This window comes from Lemur catta, chromosome 5 (genome assembly GCF_020740605.2).
Source record: "Lemur catta isolate mLemCat1 chromosome 5, mLemCat1.pri, whole genome shotgun sequence".
In the NCBI taxonomy this organism is placed as follows: domain Eukaryota; kingdom Metazoa; phylum Chordata; class Mammalia; order Primates; family Lemuridae; genus Lemur; species Lemur catta.
In genome coordinates this window covers 4,103,719-4,131,656 of record NC_059132.1, presented here as the reverse complement: position 1 = coordinate 4,131,656, position 27,938 = coordinate 4,103,719, and the positions used below count along the sequence as shown (strand labels likewise).

The 27,938-nt window shown below is 47.4% G+C and overlaps 1 protein-coding gene across 1 annotated transcript in view; it reads left to right on the top strand.

Annotated features, from left to right (window-relative positions):
- Positions 1–27,938, top strand: part of SPOCK1 (SPARC (osteonectin), cwcv and kazal like domains proteoglycan 1) — a 465,095-nt gene that overhangs the window by 286,546 nt on the left and 150,611 nt on the right. Inside the window, exon 4 of the mRNA XM_045552560.1 lies at positions 24,761–24,875. Coding sequence (XP_045408516.1) covers positions 24,761–24,875 — 115 coding nt within the window. The remainder of the gene's footprint in view (positions 1–24,760; positions 24,876–27,938) is intronic.

The following is a 27,938-nucleotide window of genomic DNA, read 5'->3' as shown; positions in this document are numbered from 1 at the left end:
CCTTGAGTGAGGCTTGCTCCATGGGACACATGCACCCTTTATTCCTTCACTCCTTTCTGTAGGCATGTTCTGGATGCTGCTTTTCTGGCCGTCTTGATCATTCTTTAGAAAACATGAGACCGGCAAAGGGCCAGGATTTCCTTGAGGCCAAACCAGGGTGGTGTTTGTTCCCTGCACGATACCAGCTCCTGGGTGCTTGGGGCTGCCCGTGAACCAGCTTTGGAAGAGAATCTCTTATCAAGGCAAGTGCTCCTTTTTGGAAGGGTGGTTGTCCCCCACATTCTAGAATGACCCTTTTCACCTCTGCCCCTCTGATGCGGACACCTGAGTCAGGCGTGAGAGGATAGACAAGGCTGAGCACCAGGGCACGGTGCTCGTGTGTCAGAACCACCGACTGCAAAGGACAGCTAGGACACGGTTTAAAGCGGAGCAGCAGATTTGGTTGTGGAGTTGGAAATTAGGGCATGTTTGAAAAATAATTAGGAATTGTAGCCTCAGGAAAAGAAGCCTGCAGGGAGCTCTAGTAATTGTCTTGAAGCATATGAAAGGCAATTTTACTACCAAGCTAGGTCAGCTTGTCTCTTCCCATGGAGAGGAGAGAAGTATGTTTAAACTTGGAAAGAAATGGTTTCAGCTAAACGTGCAATTGTTACCTGCTGGCACGAACTGTCATCAAAGTGCTCGCATCGAAATTGGAGGAGTCCCTCTTTCCAGAGGGAAAGCTTAGGCAGAAACAGGGAGCTGTCTTAGGTATGCATCAAACTTCTTTTTGTCCCCAGGCCTTGGTGGTCATTTGATTTGACTGTGAAAAGTACCACAATATGTGCCTGAGAGTCATCGTTAAGCGACATTACTTGGTTAGGTTAGACACAGGAGCTTTTGAATCTCTTAAAGTAGGTTCAGATCTCAGCGCTGCCTTTTACCAGTTGTGTAAATTAGGACCCATTGTTTATCTCTTCTGGGCCTCTGTTCCCTTTATTGTAAATGGTAATTTTACATACGTTGTGGCATTGTTGGGAGTATTAAATGATAACAGCTGTACATGGACTTTAGTAACTGTTAACACCTAGATGGTGGTAGGTACATGGCAACTAAATATTTAGGACAATAAATGTTGCTCAGCCTTTGCCTTGAAGGAGTTATTTACCTCATTAAGAACATTTGATAAATACAAAGGTATTTGAGACTGAATAGAGCCAGGCTGAAAATTTTAGGAACCCTAAACTCTGACCTCATATGCAATTCAAAATAAAAATAATGTGTAAACTATAAATGCAGGAACAATGGATTTGTATTGTATTTGATGTTTACTGTGATTCTAGTCCACAGCTTAGTAGTGGTTAGTTTTTGTTTTTGAAATACCACAGTCTTAGAAAAATATTTTTGGGGCCCTGAGCACATGTTTGAGTCTGATAGTGATTAGATGGAGTCTCAGTTGGATCACAGCTTCAATCTCTCTCTCAATAAATAGTTCTTGAGTACTCGATCAGCCAGCATCTTTGTTTCAAGAAACAGAAGCCGACTCCGGATAACTTAAGGAAAAGGTGATTTATTAGGATGACAGAGGCTTACAGAACTGCTAGGAGGACATGGGGAATGGGTAGAAACCGAGGGTCCTGCTGAAGGCCATACACTGGAAATGGTCAAGTTCAAGTGCTGCCGTCTTGGCTGTGGTGAATTTATTCTTCAGGTTTTCTTTGTGTTACTCCCTGGAGACTTGGAGGTCCCTGAAAGAGGTCTGGTGCTGACCACATACCTGCCCACAGATACAAGGACACAGGCAAAAGACGTATTGGTCCCTTCACCTACGGGATGAGAGACCAAGCATCAGTGGAAATGGCATTCCCACTAATACCACAAACAAATAGGAGATTAGGGGACAACAGGAAGGGACTTAGGTACTGGGTGGGGGGTAAACAAGGACAGACATCCACTGTGCCTTTGACATGCCAGCCTGGGCATCACCTGTGTGGTCAACAATCATGCTCTTAGCTGGTTTGTGGTCTCCACCGTTTGCCTGTCCATGCATTTGTCTCTGCAGAGAGCCTTGAGGCTCCAGAGGGCAGGGACCCTGGTTTGCAAGCTCTGTGTTGCCCCATGTGGCGCTCAGTGACTGTCTGGTGATCAGTCGCATCACCACTCCCTGGATTCTGAAGGGCGCTTACCTCTGTCAGCACGAACAGACGCGGATGGGGTATCCCTGGCATAAGCAGTGTGCATCAGACACTGGGGTAGGTAGTGAAGCCTAGAAACAGCCTCTTGGCCTCAAAAAATCGGCAAATACACATCTGTGATTGCCAGCTGACTTCAGCACTGTGTGTGCTGTAGGCCTAGGGTCTCTGGTGGAAAGGTTGAAAAATAAAATAAACTCATCCCCTCAATTGCTTTATTAAATAATGCACAGATGACAGTGCATGAAATATTGATGCACAGAGAGCTCATCCTCCTGCAGGGGAGAGGGGCCTCTGGATAATTAGTTTCTCTACATGGCAACCAAGATAGCTTGGAAATATTGTTACTATTTCCCTCGCCATATCAAGCCCTGTCTATTAATGGAGAGATAGACCCAAGTGATTCTTGTTTTCTAAATCCTCATTATCCTGCCGCCAGGGAGATATCAAAATGAATGGAAGGGCAAGGCAAGGTATTGGTGTATCGTATAAATCAGCTTGCAGGATCAGGCTCTTCTACGGGTTGAGCTTGAGGGCCGTTCTGACCATCTTTTTAAAATTGGTGGAGGCGTATTTTGTTTTTTATCTGTCTGGAAGATTTAGCAATGTTGGGAGTTGGGTGTTGAAGGCCAAGGCTGCATTATGCTGTGGTAGGGGTTGAAATGAAAGAATTCTCGAATTCCTTGAGAAAGCTGTCTTACACAAGTGCAGCATAAAAACCTGCCTTCAAAGGCCAGGTGCTCAGGCCATTCGCTGGCCACGGAGGCAAATTGTCCATGGTGTTTTAATGTGTAAGACGTGCACGACAGGAGCAGCTGCTCTGGTGCTCTTAATGGAATTTTAAGTCACAGTAACCTTTATAATTGGAGGCACACAGATAACATATGTTTGTTAGAAAGGTTCGCTGGTAGTCCTGTTGCCCCCTCAGAGATGCCTGGCAAGGCCCACTCCAGCTTGAGTTTCTCTTGGTAGGAATTGTTAGCCGTCATGGTCAGCCGACCGAGGAATAGTTATTGAATGCCGACTGTGCCAGCGTGAGGTTTTCCTCTCGTCTTAATTTTTTTTTTTTCACTTTTGGTCATTTGTCATTTTTTTTTCCAACAAGTAATTTGGTCCAAGAATAAGTTGAAGCTCTCTGGCTATAAATACAGATAGCTCTCAGTTGCTTAAAACCTAGACGCAGATTTTCTTTGATCCCGCAAACATTTACAGAGCACCTATTGCTAGCTGGGTCCTGACCTTTCATGTTGACAGTGTGGTCGGCCCTTTTTCATGTGCTGGCTTCCAGAAGGTCTCTTCCCAATTAAGTTGTGTAAACGTTGATTGAGTGCCCGCTCTGTGTCGGGCCGGGCGGAAGTCAGCAGGAGCTCAGAGACCAGTAAGATCCATCCTCTGCCCCTGAGGAGCTCGCAGTCAGGGAGAAAGATATGCAAAAACCGTCCAGGGATGACCGTGTGGCTTCTCATGAGTGTGGGATTGAGTATGGGTCACAGGAGGCTGTGCAGACATGAGCGTTAATTCACTGCTGTGGGTGTAGTGGGCGTAGAGCACAGTGATTTAGGACAAAGGCTTTGTAGCCTCCTATAGGAAAGCTTATGACCCTGTGCATTTAGGGGAGTTTCACAGCCTCTCTGAATTTCAGTTTCCTCCTCTCTAAAATGATAATAGTAATAGTGCCTGTATCAGTCATTTTATGCTGTTGTAAAAAAATACCATAAACTGGGTGGCTTAACCAGCAGAAGCTTCTTTTCCCAGGCTGGAAGTCTGCGATGGGGGAGCCAGCATGGTCGGCTGCTGGTGGGGGCCTCTTGCTGGCCTGCACATGGCCTTCCCTGGGTGTATACGCAGAGAGAGAACAAGCTCTTTGGTGCCTCTTCTTATACGGGCACAAATCCCATCTTGGGACCCCTCATGATCTCATCTAGCCCTAATTGCTTGCGGAGGGTCCATCCGCAAGTGCCATCACACTGGGGATCGGGGGGCTTCAGCATATGAACTGGGGCTGGAGGAACAAGATTCATTCCATATCAGCACCTCCTTCCTCTGGTCGCTTTTAGGTAGTGTTAGTGGAGAGCCCAGTGCGGTGCCCGGCACAGGGGGAGTGCAGTCATCCCTCCACGTCCACAGGTTCTGCAGCTGCACAGTCTACCAATCGTGAATCAAAAATATTCAGAAAAAAATTAAAAATAACAATACAACAATAAAAATAATACCAATAAAAACAATGCAGTATAACAACTGTTTACATGGCGTTTACATTGTGTCGGGTAGTATAAGTCATCTAGAGATGATTTAAAGCGTACAGGAGGTTATGTGCAAATACTACACCATTTTATGTAAGGGACTTGAGCATTCTCAGATCTTGGTGTCTGCAGGGGTCCTGGAACCAGTCCCTCCTGTATGCCAAGGGACAACCATATTCCGTAAACATTAACTTCTTTAGTTGCATGGGTATACCTCTTTTCCCTATAAAATTATAAGCTCCTTAAGGCCAGAGCTGTATTTTGTTTGTGGCTTCCCTTCTGAAGTGATTACTGTAGTGGGGAGGCCAGTGAAAGTGGAGAAGAACAGAGAACCTGGATTTAGAACAGCAGCTTTGAATCTTGGCCTGGCTGTGTCTTAGCTGTGTGTCCCAAGCCAGTGACCAAACAAACCTCTCTTGAGACTCAGTTTTTTCTGATAGGTGGGATGAGAATAGTAACTCCTACTTTCCAGACTTCTGGTAAGGTTTAAATGAGATAACCCATGTGAAACACCTGCGTTTTCTGTACCATAGTGGGTGTTCTCTACACGTTGGCTGAATGAGATTCCCACACATTTATGTGTGAAGTATTCATTGAGCTGGCAGAACTGGTCACCTTGTGGTCTTAACTCCTAGGTTGCTCTGACTCCACTTCCCTCATGTCGGTTTTGCAGACCCAGTGGGTGTGTGCCTGGACAGGTAGTCGTTTGATAAGATTCTTAATGGGGATTAAAAAAAATAAAGATAAACTTAATCTGGTAGAGAAGTAATGACTTAGATCAAGTTTCACATAGAAAAATGGGTTATTTTGAATGCTCTTGGCCCCATTAACAAAATTTAATCTAGTGGTGAAAATTTATGGGGCAGCAAGCAATCTGTCTTGCCTGATGGCGCTCAAAAATGCAAATGAACCCTTCATAGAAACTCCCTGCATTTCAGAGTTTAACAGCACATGAGCATTTACATTTTAAACACGGTGGTCCTCACTCCAGTGTGTGAAATGTATGGTCTGCTAACAATTTAAGTTTTCTATGAAGCCACTTTAAACAAAAAGAAATACGTGCAATATATGTTAATTAAGATAGTTTTTTGTTTGGTGTAAAACCTTTAATAGATAAACTGCAGACATGCTGTTTGGGCCTGGTAGAAGAACAGGAGACTTGGGGGTCACACGCTACCTTGGAATGGATGCCATGCTGAGTGGTTGCTCTTAACTCTCAAAGCTTAGAGTGTCTTCCTGCCTTCTAGCCTGATGGTTAAGAGCGTAGGCCTCGAAGGCAGGCAGACCAAGGGGTGAGTTCCTCTAGGCATGTGACCTTGAACTAGTTATTTTATGGCATTGATCTCAAGTTTCTGCATCTACAAATTGGGGAAATGATACCACAGGATTGTAACGAGGATTTAATGAGATGGTAGCACTGTATCCTGCACATATATCTGTGCCCAGGAAATGTTGGTTGATACTATCATTACTACTATTGCATTGCATAATAATGCAGTAATCATTGACCTATGGAATTTTAGAACCTGAAACACAATGTCGCACCATCCCAAAAATCCTTTATAAAGGTACTTAGGGAGTTTGCCTTTTTATAGGTCCTTAAGCCCTGGAGGAGACTTTAGGGTACCAGACTTGCCCTGGGCTTCTATTTATCTTTGCTGCGTTTCTCTGGTAGGCATGTCCATCCCTCCTGCATGCATCGCTAGAAAGTAAGTCCAGGGGGGCTTTGTGTCTCCCACTCACTGCTATATTTCCTGCACCTAAACCAGTGCTTGGCGTATGATAATAGTAGGTGCTAACTACATATTTGTCATTGAATAAATTTATTTGCTTTCAGTTTTTAGATTGTGTATCTGGTTCTTCCCTGGGCCAGAAAGATCTTCCCATCTCTCTTAATGAATTTAAAGGCCAGTAATAGTTTTGAAGCTATATTTTGCTTTCTCTTTTCATTAGGGTCAACATGATACAGAGACAGAACATTGGATTGGGGACATGAGACCAGGGTTCTAGTTTCAGCTCTGCAGCTAACTTGCTTAAGAACCTTGGACGAGTCAGCCTTCCCTTTCTGCACCTCAGCTCCTCAGCAGTGTCTTGAGGAAATAGACGTGTGCGTTTTCTGAAAGCCCCTTCCAGTGTTGGCATGGGGTAGATACGCTCTGGGGAGATTCTTTAGGGATGAACCTCAATTTCCTGTTCCTCCTTTCTTATGCCTCCAGTACCAGCCAGGCTCACTTACTTCCTTATCATCTGTCCAGAAATGACCCCATCTGTAAAAAAGGTTTTAAACAGTAGCTTTTTCCAGCACACCCTGTGCATCCATGCTGGGGTTTCTCAACCTTGGAACTATTGACATTCGGGCCAGATAATTCTTTGTTGCAGGTGCCTTGTGCATTGTAGGATGTTTAGCACCAGCCCTCGCCTCAACCCACTAAATGCCAGTAGCATCACCCCACCCCCACACTCCAGTTGTGACAAGCAGAAATGTCTGCAGACATTACTAAATGATTACTAAATGTCTCGGGGGGGGGGAGGCAAGGGAAAATGGTCGCTGATCTAGGCACACATTCTTTCAGAGTCTAATTTGAGATAGCATTGTAAGAAGATGGAAGGTTTTCTCAGGAGACTAGAGCAAACGGGAATAGTATATTGATCAGAGGCTTCTTTTTCCCTTGGGGATGGAGGAAAAGAAAAAAGAAAAAGAAAACAACTTTCTTACTAGCTTAAAAGTAAAAATGTAAAGCCAGCCCAAATATTTTGCTGGGGACCTGAATTCACACTGAGATAATTCTATGTATAATATATCACCAAAGATGGGAATAGGGAATGACAGCTCTTAGATCTTACCCAGAATATGACAGCTATTGGATTTTATTCTTACATCATGGAAATTGGGTAGCTGTAGCGCTGAATACTTGATGAAAAAGATAGGTTTGAAAAATCTTCCGTCTTGCTCACATCTTAGATGTAGGCAAATCCTGGAGATTTCTGAATACAAAAACAGTTTGGAGACAGCAACATTTTCAGCGGTGCCAGGATATTATTAACAATGAGTTTATTATAAATTTGTTAATCATATTTTGTCAACAAAAGTATGATACTGGCTTTTCTGAGAGAAGTAAAAAGTATTTATGAAACAGGAGCTCACAATTTGGTAGGCGACACAAGACAAAAACTGGCAGAAACATAAAACCTAAATCGTAACTAAATTTGTAGATGAAAGCAATGATGATTTTATAGCATGAGAAATAATCACTGTTGGAGCCCCCAAACCACAAGTATGAGCGCAGATTGGCAGGTGGCCAGCCTGCCTGCAGAGAGTTTAGGGGCTCGTGCGGAATGTGGGATGACCTGAGCACAGTTCGTCTGAGTCGTTAGGACCTTTTTTGATGATCCTAATTAGCTTTATTTAGAAGCCGGTGAGACAACATACACTTGACATGAAGTGTCAACTCCAGGGTATTTATTTCATAGCTTAGAATATTCGGAGTAGAGGCAATCCCGTGTTAAGAGGTCCTTACTTCCTTGTCTCACGTAAATCCTTCTGAGGTTGACATTGTTTGAAATGTTTTCCCAACTCCGAACTACCCATGCTCTGAGCATATTGTATCCCTGCCTAAGAAAGCAAGGGAGAGGAGAGACCATGGGGCGGACTCCTGGTAGCGCCATTTGCTCGCTGAGACCAGCCTCCTGCCCCCACGCTGTGTGATCGGCCAAGGGAGTGCCTGACTCCAGCTAGACCTGTCAGTGTGCCTGATACTTTCAACTTGGGCATTGAGTTTAGGACTCCGAGCCTGCCTGCCAGTCCCTGCGTGTGACTGGAGCTGTGCACATCCGTCTGGGCGCCGTGGGCAGCCGTCCTTCCCTGGGAGGCCTGGACAAGCTGGTGGCTCGCCGTCTCTGGGGGAGATCCCATCACCCAGGGAACAGGTCATGAGAGGGCCACCCTGTGGGGTGGATGAGGTTTGGCCAGGGGGGTCTTCTCACACCCCGACCTGCCCTTTCTGCTTGGTCCCTCCCTTGTCACAGTGCCCCGGGACTCCGTCCCTTCTGTGGCACAGTCTCGCCAGCGGCCCTTCCGTGTAATCTCACCACACCCCCTTCGGTCATGGGCGGGGGATTCCCATCTCCGGGGAGCAGCTTTCTGGGGCTGTGCTGTTGGGGAGGGTCCGCTCACTTCAGCCACTCGGGTCAGCATGTGGATTCGCCCAGGTGTGGCTGCATTTCAACCGACGTGGAACGTCCGAGCCCTGACCCTGGGGTTTCTAACCACAGAGCGCTTTGAGGTTCTCTAGGGAGCAAGAGCCTGCGTTGCTGACAAGTTCTTTGGATGTTAGCAGCAGGAGGTGACTCAGGTACCCCAGGAAGGATAGCCAGGGCTCACAGAGGCCGTGCGAGGCTGGAAAACCTTAGCCTGAGGACCAAGGGCAAGCAGGGCTAGGCAGCGGGAACCAGAGTCCCAACGTCCCAGCGAGCCTCTGCCCTGGGGAGCCCCTCTGCACTGCAGACCACTGGATGGAAGGAACCAGGGCGGGAGAGGAAGGACCGGCTGCCAGCCCGGTCTTTCTAGTGGGGAGTGGGCAGTTGGAACCCTGCACCGCAAAAATGCCCTTAAACTTCTGTGTGAAGGTTTTAGACCCTCTAAAACTGGTCCACAGACCCCTGGTTCCCAACCTTTCGTCCATAGGAATTTCTGTTCATTCATGTCATTTCAGAGCTTAGTCAGTGCCTAGGGAATGGGACTGGGACTGGGACCGAGCAATTAACAGAAAACTCTGTAGAGAGAGAAACCGTGTCAAAGATGTCCTCTTTTGGCACCTTGGGTATGTGATGGTAAAGGCCCTTCCTAGGGGGAAATATGGGCTGGAAGAGGTCCCTGTTTTGCTCCCCTGCTCTAGAGTCACCTCAGGGAGCTGACAGCATGAAGACTGCACAGTCAGGACTGTTAGAACAAACACCACAGTCAAGCCTTTAGGAGGGGAAGATTCTCCAGGGCGGAGGGCTGCTAAATTAATGACTCAAATGCAGAAATTCAGAGGAGGAATAATTAGACAGCCTGTTCAAGCTAAAAAAGAAGTTATCATGTTGTTTGCCAAACAATAAAGTACCAGGAACTGGGAACTGCTTTTAAACGAAAGAAAACGAATCCTCCTGGAGCATTCCCATCCCAGTTGTCATGGGAGTCTTCGCTAAGTGAAGGAAGTGTAGGATTTGAGCAGTGCAGTTATTTACTTTATGAAGAAAAGACATGTTCTTACGGAGCTCTAGGTAGTGCAAACACAGTGCCTGTGGGACCGACCAGGCAGGCAATTAACGTACACGTGAGGCAGGAAGGCAGGCTTGGGGTGCGACCGAGTGCAGGGGGGGGAGGCAGGAAATGAAGGAACGGGGGTCAGCATGGGGAGGGCAAGCCCAAGTGTGGGCAGGTCTTCCAATTAAAAATGACCCAGAAATTTGTGCTAGACTTTTGCATGACATTCCCTAATTTTTTATTGCTAGTAACTTATTTTAAAAGCACTGTACGGGCTGGTTCCAGCACCCCCATGGGCTGATCGTGCCTACTGTGGCCTCTGGTGCAGGATGGCCCCTGATCCCCCTGTGTAGGACTTCTTGCTCTGTCATTGCTAGCTCTAGATGCTTGAGCGAAGTTTCTCTGTTATCTTGGCTGTGAAATGAAGATGAAGGTAACACCTGCCTCATGGGGTTGTTGTGAGGATTCCATGAGGTCTCTATACCAGGTACCTGGTAACTCTCATAGGCCTGCCAGTGCCACAGGCATAGGGACTGGCCCTCCCTTATTTAGCACCAAATATGATGCCTGGAATATAGTAGGTGCTCAGTGAAGACCTATGTTTAATGAATAAACAAATGATTGGATATTAGACTACTTTAGAGTAAACTCTGTTCTACTGATTTCCCTTTTGAAGTCAACAGGTGGGAGGGGGTTGCTATGGAGATGTGTTCTCATAAGGAGTTATGTCCCACGAGGTGACCAGGTAGACTCACAGTGAGATGGAAAGGGATGGGTCAAGGCCTGTCTATGACCGCACCTTGACCAGGGGATAGCAGGTGCCAGCTGTTCATGGCAGACCATGTATAGCAAGTCACTTCATATCTGCAGCAATACTTGGTGGCCACTCTGACACCCTCTCACCACTTCTTGGGTGCAAAGACACTACCCTTGCTCCCCCAGTGGCTGGGGAGCCGCGCGTGTACCCCTGAGGCCCCTTACTTTCTGGTGCTGGGAATCTCTCTGATGATGCTGCAGAGCTCTGTCATGCTCTGCCTATTATGCCAAGCCTGAAACTGTAGTGCGCGTAGTCTGAAAAGTTGTCACCTTGCTACTTAGAAATCAGCTAAAAATCAGCGGCCTGCTTCACCGGTCTGAGTGTGAAATGCTAGACTTTGATCTGGCTTCCAGTGAGAGAAACTGGTGGAGACGGAGGGAGGAGGCCTGGGGTCTGCCCACCCCGTGGGGCTTTGGATTGGGGTCCAGGGCCTCTGGCCCTTGTTGATTGGACAGGGCTCACAAAGAGCCCAGACGGAGCTTTTGTTTGTCAGAGAAAGCAACACACCAGGGAGATTTGTTGCCCATTTGAAAAACGATTGGGCATGAAATGGACACTGTTTGAACTACACAGAAACACATCTTCTCATTAGCTTTTTCAGGATCACAAAAGGCCTGATGGCTGGTTTAGCCCCAGCCTGTGGGATTTGGTGCCAGTAATCTCCGTTACACATCTGCACGGGGGAGGAGGATTTGGAGAAAAGGCAGTCTCCATATTTCATCACTGTTCGTCTCTTTTCACTCTCTTCCTTGTGTCTGTGCAGGGCCAGGTATCAGTCTCGAGCCTGACCTCACTGCGTGGAGGGTGTCAGTCCACCGTTCCCCTTGCCCCACGTTGGCTGGCTGGGCAGTGATACAGGCAGAGTGGCGTGACCAGGTGTCTGATGCAGGAGTTGGGAGGGTAGGGTCCAGGCCCACTGAGAGGGGGATTCACCCTTGGGTGGGGGGCTTGCTATGGAGGCAGGGCCAGTCTGGCAGTAGGAGCCACTCACCGGAGGTCTCCTGGGAAGTAGAGATTAGAGGCAAGGTGATTTCAGGCTGTGCTTCAGCTTGGAGATGACCTGGTGGAGAAATCTGGAGAGGAAAAGGAGCCTGGACTATTGCAACCCTAAGGATTGCTGAGGAGGAATCACCGGGGAAGGAGTTGAAACCAGCATTACTGAGGATCAACGCTAAGCATGTCACACTTTGTCCCATCCAGTCCTCCTAACCACTATGTAAGGGAGGTGTTGCCACTCCCCTTTATAGCTCAGAGAACCTGCTTAACTTGCCCAAGGTCACACAGCACCCAAGGAGCTGAGCTCAGGTGTGGAACTGGCTTTGTCTGGCGTGCAAAGTTCACACTCCATCGGCCTTTCCACGTAATCCATATCACACGTATTGGTGATTTGCTTATAGGAGGAAAGACCATGCCCAGGAAATTTGAGATCTGGGCTCTCTGCAGACTGTTCACCTTTGGCTTTGGCATCCTGCGCAGTGGCCAGTCAAGACCCTGTGTTGAAGCAGAGCCTGGGTCTGTCACGCGTGATGGAGGTCGTGGAGGTGAGTGCAGGTCTGGAGCAAGGCCAGCACGTTGCTGCTGCAGCGCCTCAGGCAGACCTCACCGTGTTGCTCAGATACCTGTGGATTCATCTCCGTGAGGGTACACATCGGAGAATCAGTCACTCTACAGCTAAGGCCTGGTCCCACCCCAGCGTGTGTCCTTGGAAAAGTCATGAGGTCTGTTAAGTCCTGTCCCTTTATCCAACACTCCAGGGCCATTTACCACCTTAGAGTCTTGGCAGTCCCTCTCCTGGACTGTTCCTCAGATGATCTTCGGAAGGCTGGCTCCTTCTTGTCAGACTGTGGCTTAAATGTCACCTCCTCTGAGAGGTCCTCCCTGATCTCTCAACCCAAAGTAGCCACCTGGGAACTCTCTATTGCATCATTCTTTTAAGATTAGTTGCTTAGTTCTTATTATCTCATGTTTTCTCCTTACTTCTCTCCCGTCTCCATTTCTTCTTTCCTCTTCCTCCCTCTTTTCTTCTTTTCTTTATTTTCATCTCTCTACTAGATGTAAGTTCCTTACCTCTGTCTTAACCATCTCTCTTTGCCCAGTGCTTATAATAGTACTTGGCATATAAAATGAGTTTCACAAGTGTTTGTTGAATTAGTGGATTAAAGTCTTCCCTATGTTAAAAATGGACGTGTTGGCCTGGAGATACCCCAGTACTCTCGCAGCTCTGAATCTGTCTGACCTGGAAATCTCAGGTTTTTAGATCCGTCCAGCGATGCCCCTTGTACAGTTTATTCAGTGATAACTGAGCACGTCCTTTGGAGCAGACATCTCAGGGAACTTGGGGGTCAGAAATGGTGAGCAGACCCGGTCCCTGGCCTCACAGCGCATCTAGAGTAGTGGTTAAGCCCTGGACCCAGGCTCAACAGCTGCTACTGAGCCCGCATGATATTGCAGACACTGTTGTAGGTGAGGGGTGTGCAGCAGTGACAAGGACAGACGCTGTCTCTGGTCTCCAGAGGCTTTCACGGATTTAGATGGACTTGGAGTTACATCCCAGAGTGGCCACTTACTAGTTGCATGATCTTTGGCAAGTTCTAATTTTGTTTCCTCTTCTGTCAAGTGGAAATAATATTGGCCTCGCAAGCTGGTTGGAAGAATGAAATGGGATTTTGCATCAGACAGTACAGGCTAGACTCAAGAGGCAAAGCACACCAGATGTTGGAGGGTTTGTAAATTGCCCGGTGTAACTGAAGGCAAGGCAAATATTGGATGATGAGGAGAATAGAGGCAGAGAATGGGAACTAAATTCTGGAAGGGAAGTTTCAGGCCAGACTGCAGAAAATGGAGTCATGAAGCTCCTTAAAAAAAAAAAAAAATTTAGAATCCATAACTTTAACAAAAACCTAGAACATCAGCCCCTCTCCTTTGGTGGAAGACCTTGCAGCTAGTATAGAACCCAAAGATGGTTTTCTCCCTGCTCTGTCTTATCTGCGGGGTGCTCATTATTTACTGCTACAGAACAAAAAGAGAAAGACTTCACTCCTGTGTTTGTTTCATGCTTGTCTTTGGAAACCCCATTGGTACTTGCCCAGTATTTATGGTTGCATCTGTCTTCCGTGCACATGTAAGCCCTGATTTGTGTAGATTTTATCTTAGACTAATGTAGAGAGATAATTAGCCATTGAGTGGCACACTGCTGGGGAGATGGAAAGAGATTTGGTTGTGGGCAAGTTTGGAACTGTGAGTTGCTTAGCTTATTTGGATGCAATGTGATGAAGTGTTTTTAGCAAAGATTGAATTCCCTGGAACACATAAAACAGAAGAACATCAAGAATACACAAGACTTAAATGATACAACACTTACCAAACCCCACAGTGGGAGATGCAGCTACCCTTCCCTCGGCTTGAGGTAGTTTCTCCTAGTAGATGCCCCAAGAAACCTCAGCCCCACTCAGCGCTAACTTGGTCATGATTGCTTCAATGTTATCAGTTGAGACGTGGAATTTCATAGCCTTGGGCACCATCCCAAGGAAGCAGAGCCGAACCTCCCCTAATTGGAGAAAGAAGGGGCTTGGAAAGGAATAGTCTTCGATGACCCATTCATAAATCCACAGCCAAGTGTTTCTGAAAACTTAACAGTGGGGGGGGGATGAAAGTAATAACAGCTTTAATTTTGATATTTACACCTGGGGAACTGTGAATGCTTTATAAGCTCTTTTAAATACCTCACCCAGTGCTTGGCACTTAGAAAGCTCTCAGAAAAGCTTAAAATTATGCAGGCTCAGTTCTCTGGAAAACACCGGGACCTTCCATCTGTGGGACCGAGATCCCTGGGAAGAGATGGCATGGAAGTCTATTCCAGGGAGCATGGGACACCTTTGTAGGAACTGGATTTAATGGGAGCTGCTTTCTGGTCCTGCAGGAATGAACAATTTGTTTATGAGGGTTCTTTGTGTGTAATTTTACTGCTATTGATTTTCCATCCTAGGTAATAGTACCGTGGAGAGCTCTCCACTTCATTCTAGGACCCTTTCAATACTTCTCAAACTTTTCTACCAAAGAGGCCCTAAGGGCAAGTAAGAGCAAACACCTATTCTGAGGTTCAGGGGGCAGAGCCACTGTGAGACATGCCTTCTTGAAGTCCCTTCTATACAAGCTTATATAAATTTTGCATTCTATGCCAGAATAGATCAGCGATTGCCTTAATATAAAAAAGTTTAAAATTACCTACCACCTAATAAAATAGATGCTGCAGGGAGATTCAACTGTAGATTTGTATTCTCCTTGGCCTGCCATACAATCTGAGAAGGAAGGATTAGATCAGACTGTGGGAACATAAGAAAAAGAGGGGGTAGGGCGTGCTGTGCTAGACACATACGGTGTGAGACTGCTGGTTTCCCTTTCTCTAGCTGGGGTTTAGACTTGCCGGGAGGTGGCCATGCATGAGCACCGTGTTGCCACACTAGAGCTCTGCACTGAAGTTCTGCTCCATAGGACACTAGGCTATGAAAGTGACACTTCATCTGAGAGGTCATTTGAGCATCCCTGTCTCCAATCTGGGGCAGCGTTTCCCTAAAGACTTCACAGTGCTGGTTTCAGTTAACAGCTGTTTCTGCAAAGCTCTATAGGGCAGGACAGAAGGCATCAGAGGGGCTGAGGATCAGAGAGCACCAGCCTTGGACACCACACCTGCCTTGCTGAACCTGGCCTGCCTATCTGTCCCCAACGTACTCCATGTTACCAGCCTCCCTGGACTCAAGCCTTTGTCTTCTTGAATCAACAGTGTTTGCCAGCTCCTTTTTTCTTAACCAGGCTCTTCTTTTTCTAGCCTTTTACCAATGGTACTTGAATGTAGGCTCTTAGGACACCTTAATACTCAAACTCCATGACTCTCCAGCAGAGAGACTTTTCAAAGCCCAAAGACCTTCTCTCAAAAACAAACAGACAAAAACCCCCCCAGAAAACAGAGTATGACAGTGTAGGTTTGTGCACATGGATTTTTTCTTGTGTGATCTTAGTGTACATTTTTTTAGGAGAAAAAGTGATTTTCATCCTTGATTCCCAGGTCTTAAAATCTCTGGGAGGAGACAAGGCAGAGTATGGCTCCAGTAGAGATACGTGGGCAGCTTAGTTGTCGTGTGGTAGTTTTAGCAGTGGTGTGGATCTGGTGAATCGGCAGAAGTTTCTTGGATAAAGTGGACCCTGAGCTTTATGTCCAAAAAAAGTTTTAATGTTCCTTTTTATAGAGATAAGTCTACCATTTTGAGACTGGCAAGACTACACAGAATTATGGCTCCAGGATCTTGGGTCTCTGAAATGTACAGGGTCCCTTGCCGTTGGTGGACATTCACTTTCTGTATTGTAGGGGCAAGCTGAAAAGAGCTGGTAAGAGTGAGGATGATGATAACAGAGCGTGTGCTGTGCGCCAGGCCCTGTGCTAGGTAGCTTTCATGCGTTATCCCATCAGATCCTCGCAACATGGCGGTGAAGTAGATCTGTTTGTCTGCACGTGACTCCTAAAGAGTTGAGTTAATCCATCAGGACATCACAGGGGCAAGAAGTGGCACAGCTGAGCCTGTCCTCCCAAACCAACAGCTGTCTGGTCCAAACTCTTGGGTTCTTATCTTCTAGGTGCACTAAAAATTTGGGGGAAATTCTTGGAGTTGCTGAGCTTCCCCATCCTTACGTGGTCAGCAACCGTCGCTGATGAATAATGACAGAATACTTAGCACCCAAAACATTAGTTCTCTGCATGCTTTTGGTCTGGGAAAAGCTCTATGTTTTATGGGAATTTTAATTGCATTAAAGTGAAACACAGGTACAAAAGATAGAGTTTATGAGCCACAGTGATCTTTTAAGTATACCTTTTTCCTGGAAATACTTGATTTTTATTGTGCTTTTTATTCCCTCTTATTCTTCTAGGTTATAGAATTAGTCCTTCCGTATTTTGAATAATTCTCTCTCCTTTGTTCATAAATGTCTTATGAATAATTTATGTCAATTACAATGAAACAGAACCCAAGTACCTTTACTATTATAACATTTTAATAAATACTGGCCATTTTGATGTATGAGAAGGCTAAGACTTCTCTGCGGATGGCACCTTGTCCCTCTTAGAGCTGAGACCATTCTCGGGTGCTGTTGTTGGTGCTGCCCTGTCCCATGCTGCCACCAGGTTTCCTGCCACCTCCCCATCAGTGACGTGGGCCATGTGCATGCTTCACGGAAACCCCTCAGAGAAGCAGCCACAACTGGTCCCCCTGGTCCCTGTTGTTTCTTAAGTCGGGGCGAGTTAAGTTCACCGGGCAGCAGCATTGCCTTTAAAAGCAAATTTCACCTTTGTATTCATCATGTAAGTACTAGCTTATTCACATATCCAACAATCTGGCTTTGATCTCTGATAGCACAATGATTTTTCCGTAATAAGAAGTTCTTTTCGAACTCTTACGGGTAATGGGTAACAAGACTCTTGGGGGAAGTGGGATTTGCATATGTTGCTACTTGGCACTTCAGTCATCATGTTTATCCCCGTCATAAGTTATTTTCATTAGTGGTCTAGTGGTTCCAAGCATCAGCTTGGTGTGAGGCTCATCAAGATTGAAGTTCGGGCTCACTGACTGTGTGAGCACAAACAGGTTACTTAACATCTCTGTGTCAATTACCAGCTGCTACATTAAGAGTAAACCCATCTCTGTATCAGTTTCTTTATTGTTAAATGGGAATAGTAGTATGTTATTCTGTAGGTTGATAGATGTCATTGTCTCCATCAGCCCCCTCATTAGGCCACACATTCTGTAATGAGATTCTCCTCCCTCCTCTTCCTTTCTGCTTAGTTCCCTTCCCCTCCTCTCCTTTTGTCTCCTCTTCCCACTCCCCCACTTTCAAAGGAAGTCAGTTTCTTGTTGGAAATGCTGAGTGAGAGTCCTTGCCTTCACCATCCCAGGGCAGCTGGGGAACGGGGAGTGTGTGATGACAGCGTTGAGTAGGGAGGCTCGGCTGGCCGGGCTGAGACAATTTTGTGGGTGCTGATTTTATGGAGCACATTTCCACGCTGCTCTAGCAGACCCCTCTTAATGCCATTCTCTTCTAATGATCAGGACGTGTACATTACCGTGTTGGGCTTTTCAGTGGTTGCACGTAATGTCTTGTTTTACATGTGAGCAGAGAGGCCAAGCTCTCCCCAGCCACTGTCATTAGTTCCAGCCGGTCCTGGATTGTCCTTAGCTCCTACATCTCAAAAGCACATGCCAAAATCTCACAGGGCTGCACACTTGCTCTGGCCCCTGGCCTTGGTCATGACCTGTTACTGTCTCCTTGCTGCAGACAAGATTGTCTAGGAGAAGGGAGACTGTGCCTTCTGCAAGGAGTGTTCCCAGACCAGTGAGTGACAGGCAGCAGCGGTGGTGGCCTGGGGTCTTAGGGCGTCTGAATTTGTTCACGGATTATTGCAGGGATTATTGCCTCAGGAGACAGAGGGCCGTCAGGGGAAACTGAGGGCCGTGGTGTGTGAGTGGGGCAGAGCCTGGCTCTGTGGGGAGAGAGGCAGCTTTTCAAGGGACGCAGGGTCGGGAAGGGAAAGTAGACAGATCTTGTTTTGAGACCTGGCTCTGCCATGAAGGCTTTGTGGTGCCGGGAAGTTACTTGACTCTTTCAAATTTTTCTCTTCTTCAACTTGCCTTTTCACTTAATTTATCATAAACATCACCTGTGTTAGGGTACATAGATCTACTTGTTCCTTTAAGATAGCTGCATGATATTTCATGAATGAATTATGTAATTAACCATTTCTCATGCAGACTGAATGTTTTTGTACCCCTCAAATTCCTGCGTTGAAGCCCTAACCCCCAGTGTGTCTATACTTGGAGATGGGGCCTCTAAGGAAGTTATTCAGGTTAAATGAGGTCAATAAAGTGGAGCCCTGATCCTTTGGGATTAGTGAATTATAAGAGGAGACATAGAGAGTTTGCTCTCTGTCTCTCCAAGTGCGTGCACGGAGGAAACACCATGCGAGGACAGGGCAAACGTTGGCTGTCTGCAAGCCGGGAAGGGGGCCCTCAGGCCCCAGCCATACTGCCACCCTGATCTCAGACTTCCAGCCTCTAGAGCTGTGAGAAAATAAATTTCTGTTGTTGAAACCTCCAGTCTGGTGTTTTTGTTATGGCAGCCTGAGCAGACTAAGACAGATGGACATTCAAATTGTTTATCATTTTCCCTTATTACAGACCATTAAGATGGATATTTTTGCCTAATATATTCACTTGCTGGATCATAGGATGTTTTTTTCCCTTCTTTCCTTTTATTATTAAAACTCTTATATATACCAAAAAGCTGAGAGGGTAATATAAAGTCCTGTATACCCATCTACCTATATTTAACAGTTACCATTTACGGGCATGGCTGAAAAATTGCTCTCCAAAAGAAGCTGTTATCAGTTCATAACTCACTCCCACTTCCACCCCAATAAGAGAGAAGGTGCTTTTGGTTTTGACACAGGAAAAAAAGGAGTCCTGAGTCCCTCAGTTTAAAGGGGAAAGAAAAGTTCTCTTCCCAGGAAGGGTGTCTTTGGTCAGATGCATCTTTTTACCCTTGTCTGTCCTTTGTCCTGCCCATCCATTCCCATTCCCCGGTCACCAGACACACAGACTCAGCCTTTATGTCACTCAGCCGTCTGCCTGTCCAGAGGCACGGCCAATAGTCCCCTTCATTAGGCTTCAGAGAACTTGGCCAGCCCCTTGACCATGAAAGCCGAGAATGGTGAGGGAGGCTTTCCAAGCTGCCGTTCTTCCCTGGTTACAGCAAAATCCTATGGGCAGAATCGTCTGTTTTGTATTCTATGAGGCTCTGTCGTCAGCTGGTAAACAAACCCCTCTGGAGAGGGGGGGAGGCAAGATGCGTGCACAGGTTACCATGGGGACAGACAAGCTGTAATAAATGTGCATGATCTTAGCTTGACGAGGTTTTCACAGTTTGGGGTAATTTGTCAATCCTCTAAGTCACTCCTAATGAATCACTGGGAGTGTTTGCTCCTCCAGTGAACCTTGGGTGTGCATGACTCGGGCAGAGGGCAATCTTAAAAGCAAGGAGGAGACAACAGGCCATCATTAGCTTGCGGACTTTTTGCAAATTGAATGCCCTTTTGTCGGAGGAAGATTCTGGGAGTCACCAGAGTGGACCATGAGTTCACACAGCTGTTTTAGCAGGTAGGCTTGTTGCCTCCCAGAATCCTGTGTGGCTTAATGTCCCCAGGGAGACGGAGCAAGGAGGTTCCTGGAAGGAGGAAGGGGGCTCTAAGAGTTGACCACTGGGCCCTCAATCCCTGACATCCCCTCTCGTTTGCAGGATGAGAGAGTGTAGCCTGTCCTTATCAAAGTGCCACTTTCTACATAAAATGCACATACAGGGTTCCCTCTTCCTGCTGCATCCTTCACCTTTGGAATGGGAGAGTGTGTCAAAGGTCACCAGGTTGTACCACATTTGACTGAACATGAAGACCAGAGTTGTCCCTGTGGTTTTTAGGCCGCCTGTGACCATGCCAGGCCCCTCCCCAGCTCCGTCACATGTCACCCCTGCTCCATCCTGCTGCCAGCCCACTGAAACACCTTGCTTCCCCCAAACTGCCACAGTCTCTCTTAACCCCTGGAAAGAGAGAGGGCTTTTACCTGGATGCTCTTCCATATCCTATTACCTGGTTCAAACCTCCTTTTCCATAGATGTCAGTTTGTCCAGGACGTTTTGCTGTCCCCCTGAAAGGCTGAAGTGGGTGCCTCACCTGTCTCCATGGAAGTCTCCTATTGCCCGTCTCCTCTGTTCAGCTGTGAGCCCCTGGAGAGCAGAAGTGACATCTTTTTGCTACAGAGGTGCTGGCCCGCAGCCTGCAAAAAGATGCCTCATACAGAACCATGCTCTGCGAATGTTAAGTGAATAAACACAAGCGTGTGTGATTTCCCTTAGGTGACAATAAGGGACCCTTTTGTCCAGCCCACCAAATGGAACCACCTCCTCATCTAAGCGTGTCTGAGGGGGTGTCAGGCTCCGCTGTTCCAGGTGCCACGACCTTTTGCCAGTGCGCCTGCAGGATGTGCCCAAGGAGAGGGAAAAGTCTGGATTCAGGATTTTAAAATCAATGTAGCTAATTAAAAAATAACTCGTTGAACTGAAAAACAAGTTCAGAAACAATTAAGATGATTAAAATATCACCACCTTAATTGAGACCAAGCTGTGAGCTTAAAAAAAGTAAAATTAATTAAAAAAAACCCTTACATTGAGCTAGTAATTAACTGGCTTTTGAATTCAATGTTTTTTAGCTCAACAAATCTCTCTTTAAATTAATTCAGTATTGCTTTTTCTCTTTGAGAAAAGTTTTTGTACAAATTACTTTGAAAAAAATAGCTGGACATGAGCCATTGGCCGGCTGATCCTCGACTGGTTTCTGGGTATGGGCAGGAAAGGTGACATTAGCCTTTGGTGTGTGGTGGGACTTGCTCCGTGCTGGGCACGTATCCTGGTTAGCGACACGTGAGTCCTGCAGGGGTTGTGGTAAAGAGGTGGAGGAGACACGGGGCTTTGCTGTCTTCTGGGGATTTCGGCATCCTGTCACCAAGCATGTGCAGAGAGACTGAAACTTGGAGCGCAGCCTCCAGGATATCATTAGCACCACGGCAAGGGAGCCTGGAACCCTGCTCAGGGCTCTCACACTCCGCTCTCCCCTACCTTCCCCTCCGGTGCAGTTTCCCCACCTTATTAAAAGGCCTCTCAAATGTCACTTGCTATTCCGAGCTCTGGCCCTTCCCTTCAGAGAGTGGAGCCACACAGCCCCGGCCAGGACAGGTGCTAGGTGCTTTTCAGGAGTGTCACAGCCTTGGGCTGCCAGGAAAAGCATATTTGGGAGGCCGGCATTTAAACGGAAATGACACACTCCTCGTCCCCTTTCCATCCCAGTGTTGCTATGTTTCAAAAACAAAATGTGTTGAGGTGATTAAACAGATGCTGACAGCTTGATTTGTTACTGTTTTGTTGCTGTGTGAAGTTCATTTACTCTAATGATTCGCATACGTGTTTGAAGTATTCAGACCCTAGTAATTGATTTTTAGCAGACTTGATTTCTGTATTCAAATCGTTAAGTATGTGTACAGAGTTGAATAACTGACAGTTTTTATGTATTAGTATTTTTGGTTGGAGGTTTTCTTTTTTGTTGGTGTTTTTTAAGCAATGGTAGCTTCCAGCATTGGAGGGATGATTATGGCAGTTAGCCGAATGGTAGGATGACAGATGGCAAGAACTGCAGAAACAAAATTGACCTGGCCATGCTTCAGTTGACTCAGCCGGGGGGTTGCTGCATTCAGAGGGAGCGGGCACGGGGCTCGGGGGTCCAGGGCTGAGTGCCCCACCCCCTGGCCAGTGGTGGCTGGTGACCCAGTCCTGTGGGACACACTGAGAGGGTATGGAGACACAACCTCCACAGCACTGGGCACCTGGCCACCCCTTACTTTGACCCAGGAAGCCTCATTCTGCCCTGGAGCTTTCTCAAGAATATGGTGCAACCAGTCAACTTTTTATAGATGCTCCTAGGTGATTCTCGAGCTGGTGGCACATACACAATGGTGAGGAGGTTGGGTTCTGGAGTCAGCAGACCAGGTGTGCAAATACTCTCTGCATCTCTCACCGGCAATTTCTTTTTGAGACCCTTTATTTGCAAAATGGGCACATTAACAGCAGCTGCCTCCTTGCGTGGTTGTGAAGGTCAAATGTGGTGATCAGAGGGCTCAGGTCACTGCCTGTCCCTCAGATGCACCAGTGAGTGTTAACTGTTGTTAATATGAGGGCTTGTTAGTTACTCTGGAACAAAGGACGAGCACAAAAAACTTAACAAACACATACGAGGTGCTTGACATGTACCAGGTCTGTCCTAAGCACTTACAGATACTAACACATTTAATGCTCATGGCAACCAACAAGCAGTGGTAGGCACTGTTGTTATCCCCATTTTTACAGATGGGAAACTGAGGCATACAAAGGGCTAGTAAGCAGCAGAGCCAGGATTCAGTCCTGGAAGCTCCAGCCCTGGAGTCTGCTCTTCCCTGCTGTGCTCAGCCCATTCACGTTCCACTAGCCATTCAGGCCAGAGGCAAAAAGCAGCTCAAATTCTGCCATAAAGCTTGTCATGTAGTCCTGACGATTTCAACACCTGTCACCCTGGGCCAGCCTGCTAGTCTCCGTCTCTGAGACCCACTCAGGTGATAACCCCAGGTTCTCTGCTGCAGCACTTGGCAGCTACTGGGGAAAATGCCTCAGCTGGTCACAGTGGCTGGGGCTGCCCGTGGTCTGGTCCCCAAGTTTCGTGAGATCTGTGTCTTCCTCCCGTGGTGGTGTGTGGAAGCATGAGAGGGGCAACAAAGAGCTGACACGGTCACCTGGTAATCGTTCGTGATTGTTGACTCAATTTTGCGTGCATCTTGGGAAGCAAGTCCAAGTTGGCTGTGCTGCAGTCCGGGGTTGGCAGGGGTTTGGGGGTGTGCACCGGAGAAAGCCACTGGCCTGAGACCACACAGCCTCCTGGCTTCTCACGCAGATGTCCCCAGGAACAGAGAGAGTTCCACTTGGGACCAGGAAGCTCTTGGTGCACATTTCTGGAAGGCCCGGCCTCAGAGGACTCTGAGGACAGACACGGGGCCCCCTGCCACTTGCCGCTCAGCTGAAGAGCTAGGAGTGAACACCCTGTCCCTGGGACTGGGATCAGCCTCTTTTTCATCTTGCAGCCTGCTGCCCTCTGTGAGGCTCCAGGTGGCTCCCCCAGGACCAGGACTGGACCTTGCTGCCGTCCTCCTTGGCCTGGGAATGCGCCGTGGCTTCTGTTCGCAGCTGCTGAAGCTGCTGCAGTGAAGCTGCCCCCTAAGCTACTCAAGCAGCAGAAACGCCTTTAGATGTGTGTTCTGGACCCTTGAGAAATTCCCGGCGGCCATCTGAAGAAAATGGTGCTCAGACTCTGGGCCTGGGCAGGAGGAGGAGCGTTGCGACCTCCTGCATGTGCCGGGGAGTCACGATGGCTGAGAGCCCCGTGGTCGCGGGCACCACGGCATTTCCTGTTGGTTTTGTTTGTTTGTTTGACCATGACATTTCTTACAGCAGTTGTGCTGTACCTGCTCGGGATGCCAATTTGTTTAACCAAATGTCTGCGTGGGGAGGACATGGGGAGATATCACCTCCCCTGACTGTGGAAAGCGGTTAGGAAAGATTTACTGCCTAATAGGCTTTAGGCCCCGGAGCTGGGAGATGGCACAATTGCTTTTGTTTTGTGCAGAATTCCCTGAGGCCTCTTCTGTGCCAATGATGAGCATGTGCACCTCAGCATGCAGAGCGCTGATTAGCCAAGGGTGTGCTGCTCAGCCTGCTCTAGAAAATGTTGCAGTATAGAACTGCTGTCTTTGGAGACCCTTTCTGGAGTTCCCTGTTTGAATTAACTTCCCCTCCTCTCATTATTGTCCCCCAGAAACCACACTCAATAGTCAGATGCAATATCCCGTGATTGCCCGAACATGCCTCCCTGCACTCGCTGTGCTGGTCGCCCCGCCCGGATTGCTTTTTCTATCTTTGCTTTTCCAAATCCTGCCCATCCTTCAAGATCCAATTCACATATTAATGCCTCACTAATCTTTGCCCTAGAAATTGATCTCTATTTTTCTCTTGAGCTCTGTTATCATTTTATATGCCCGTCATGGTCCTTATCTAATTCTCCCTCACACAGTAAATATTTATGTGCAAGCTTCCCCCCTCCCTGTTACATTGTAACTCTGTGTGGCACAGAACTGTCACACACATCCTGAAGTTCTACAAAAACTTCAAATACGTTATTTATGCGCCTAGTCAGTGTTTATTGAATTGAAGCAAAACCCTCTGTCCTCAAGGAGTTTTATGGGATGTAAGTAAAATTAGGCATGGACGAAGTCATAAAAAAAGCCATACCAGAGAAATAAGCAAAGAGGTGACAATAGCTCTTGGTCTTTGGATCACGTAAGATTCTAAAGGATTTTTTAAAGTAATTCCTGTCCAACATGAAGATGTCACAACTCCCACAGCACACGGAGTCACTCTCCGGGACGGAAGGATGTGTGTGGTAGACACGCATCCCCTTGGGCTGGGTTTTCATTCCAGTCCCCACTGGCCGCAGGAAACCACGCAGAGTGCAAACACATGGTTGGTTTATTTCCCACTTGTTTATTTGGGTAGAAATAGACATTAAGTTTCCCTGGCGGTGCTAACAACTCCCTTCTTGTTCTTTTTGCCTCAGCCCTGGACCCGTCCAAGGACCCCTGCCTGAAGGTGAAGTGCAGCCCTCACAAAGTGTGCGTGACCCAGGACTACCAGGCTGCCCTGTGCGTCAGCCGCAAGCACCTGCTCCCCAGGTGAGCGGGGAGGGAGGTGGCTGGAGGCCGGGAGGTGTTCTGCAGCTGGCCGATGGGCACAGGCTCAGTCTCCGTCTGGGGACACGGGGACGGGAGGGATGGCATTTGTGTCGCCATTTTGTCCAGCGTTTGGTACCTGTCCTCCTGCTGTGGTATGAATCTCAGTTCTCAAACACAGATTCACAGAATCGCAACCTTTATTTCCTTTAAATCTACTTCGTTTAGACTCTGAGCCCTCCTCTGAGCAGATGAATGGAAAATCCCTCCCTAGTCATTATTGGGACCGTTCCTCCTCCCAGAGTGACGTCAGGATCCAGGAAACTTACAGCTGTGAAAGCAGGGGCCAAAGCTTTAGTCTCCTGGTGGCTCCGACAGCCTCGCTGTGATGGTTCTTTGAGGTCCCTTGAGGTCTGAGGGTTCTCTGCTTCTGTGCCACGATGGGACGTGGCATCTTTGCTAGCCCTGGATTTTGGGTCCCGTCTTCTCAGGACCATCACACCACCATTCCGTCTGGGAACATGTCCTGCTGTTTCCTCAGGGTGCAATGCCTGATACCCCCCTTCCCCAGCTCAGAGGGAAGTGTCCCCCTCTTCCCCAGGTCCTTAGCTCTCTCGCCTCTTACCCTCCCCCAGCTCCATTCCCGGTGTTATCCATCCAGTGGGTTTAGGCTTTTACAAATGATGGAAAGAGCTTTCGAGTTCAGGTTGCTTCTGCTTTAGTTCTGTGGAAATACTCGAAGCATGAAAACAGATGCACACACCCAGGCAGACGGGCTTTCTTTAAGAAGGGAGTTGGGCAGGGTGGGGGTGGGAGAAAGGCGATTTCAGTGCATGTTCCGCCTTCCCGCCTGCGCTGCCTGTGCGATCAAAGCTTTGGAGTTACACGTTCCCAGTTCTGGATTTGGCAACTTGCTGTGCCTTTCACCTGTACCACACCATGACCCGAGGCAGGTAAAGCAGCCTTTCTGAGACTTGATTCCCACTGAAATCTGCCTCCCTAGAACTTTATAGCTCCATGTTGACTTCCTGGCACCCTGCAGAATAGGTCCTGTCCCATCCCTTAGTTCTTGAAGTCTAAGCAGTGCTGGTCCCCTTGGCTTCTCCTCTTGGGATATGTCTTAATTCCCCTCAACCTCCCAAGAGGTTTCCTCTGAATGTACCACCCTCTGAATCACAGTCTGGCAGACAAACTGAGCTCCCGGCATGGGGTGACAATTCAGGGCCCCGCCACCGCCTGACTTGTTTAAGCATGGCGCTTGTAGCAACAGACCAAGCCTTCAGGGTCATCTTGCCGTGGGTCACTGTCAGTGTCATTTTTAAAATAATCAGACTTTGTAAGACCAAGATGCAAGTCTTCTAGCATGCTTTGCTCTTCCCCAGACTGAAGTGTTGTTCCTGATAGTAAAGACAGATCCTGTTCCTGGAAGCATCGTGCTTGGCACCCACATCCTTGAATTCTTCCAGCCATTTTGTAAAGTTGGTATTTGTTTTGTCTCCACTTTACAAATGAGAGAACTGAGGTAGAGAGAGGCATTAGTGATTTGCTCGTATATCTAGTAAGCTGCACCATGATGCAAATGCAGGACTGTCTGGCTCCAGGGCTTGTGCTCTTCACCCCTACGTTATGTTGACCTCTTCCTTCTGTTCTTGTCTCCTCATTTATTCATTGTCATCCAACACGAAGGCATTAAATACCACGCACCAGGCTTGCGTTAGGAACTAAGTCTACAGAGTTAAACAAGAGGCCCTATTCCTACCCTCAAGGAAAATCAAGTTCACCGGAAAGTGGGCTGTAAAAAAACATATTTTGTTTGTTTGTTTTGAAGTTTCTTTGAAGGTATGTATCCTCTGAGGAAACTAGCCTAGATTGTCCTGCCACAAGTGATTTCTTCTTCCTTCTCTGATGGAGAGAAGATGTGGCTTCTTGTGTTGCAAATACCCAGTACCTTCGGGATGGTGCTCTGAGTTATTCAGCTTCCTGGTTGTGTGCGTGTGTGTGTGCGTGCGTGTGTGTGTGTGTGTGTGTGTGTGTGTGTGTGTGTAAGAGGGAGAGTCCATTGCATGTTTCCTCCTAGAATTTCTGGACATGCCAGACAAAAGATTTTTAGTTTTAAAATCAAATGTGTTTGAGGCAGAGGCAGCAACCTCAATGATATTCAGGCATATCCAGGTGTAAATGGGATTTTTCTGGGCATGCCGTGTTTCTGTGTTGGAAGCACTTAACACTTTTTTGCTTATGTTGAAAATGTAATCCTCATCTCCTATGTCTCCTGGTGACCACAAAATTGTAGTGGCCAAGAGCACGGATTTGGAAATGCAACCAATCTGGGCTCAGTTCCTAGGTTGACTATTTCCTATTTCCAAGGGACCTTGCCAAGTTACTTTATCTTTCTGAACTTGTGCTTCGCCGTATGTTAAATAGGTTTAATGACAGTGCTTGTCCCTTTCCTCTGTTCCATGTACTAAAATACATCCTCTAGTGGTTCTCACACAGAGGGTTTATGGGTAGTACAGTTTATGAATCCTTGCATGGGATATTTTTTGTGAATGTTTGTGTGAGAGTTCAGTAAGATGGTGTGTAAAGTTACACAGTCTAGTATTAAATATGATCGTTGTTCTTACAATTACTAAAATAATTTTGATAATAGTTATTTTTATCTGCATCATTCTGGAAGGTCAGCAGGAAATCCCCAAAGTTGCATGCTCCTGAGTGACAGTCACTCCCTACAGGTGCCGTGGCCCCTTTCCCATCTGACTGTGCGCGCCTTTTGCAGTTCCCGTGGGAGGAAGCCTCTGGGGTTTAGCATGAGGGTTACAGGGCCATTTCTACTGCCCGCTTTGTGATCCACGGGGCATCAGGAATAAGATGACTGTATTTCTGATAACAGGTCCCATTCATTCATTGGAAGAACGGCCCAATGAAGAGGCTTTGGCCGAGGCGGCGTGCCCACTGCCTTAGCAGGACCTGGGAGGGGGCCCGGCCCAGGGCGGCCCTGCAGTGTGTTAGCTGTGGTCGTGGACCCAGCCTTCCTCCCCTCCCTCTTGAGGCTCAGTGCCTCAGCCC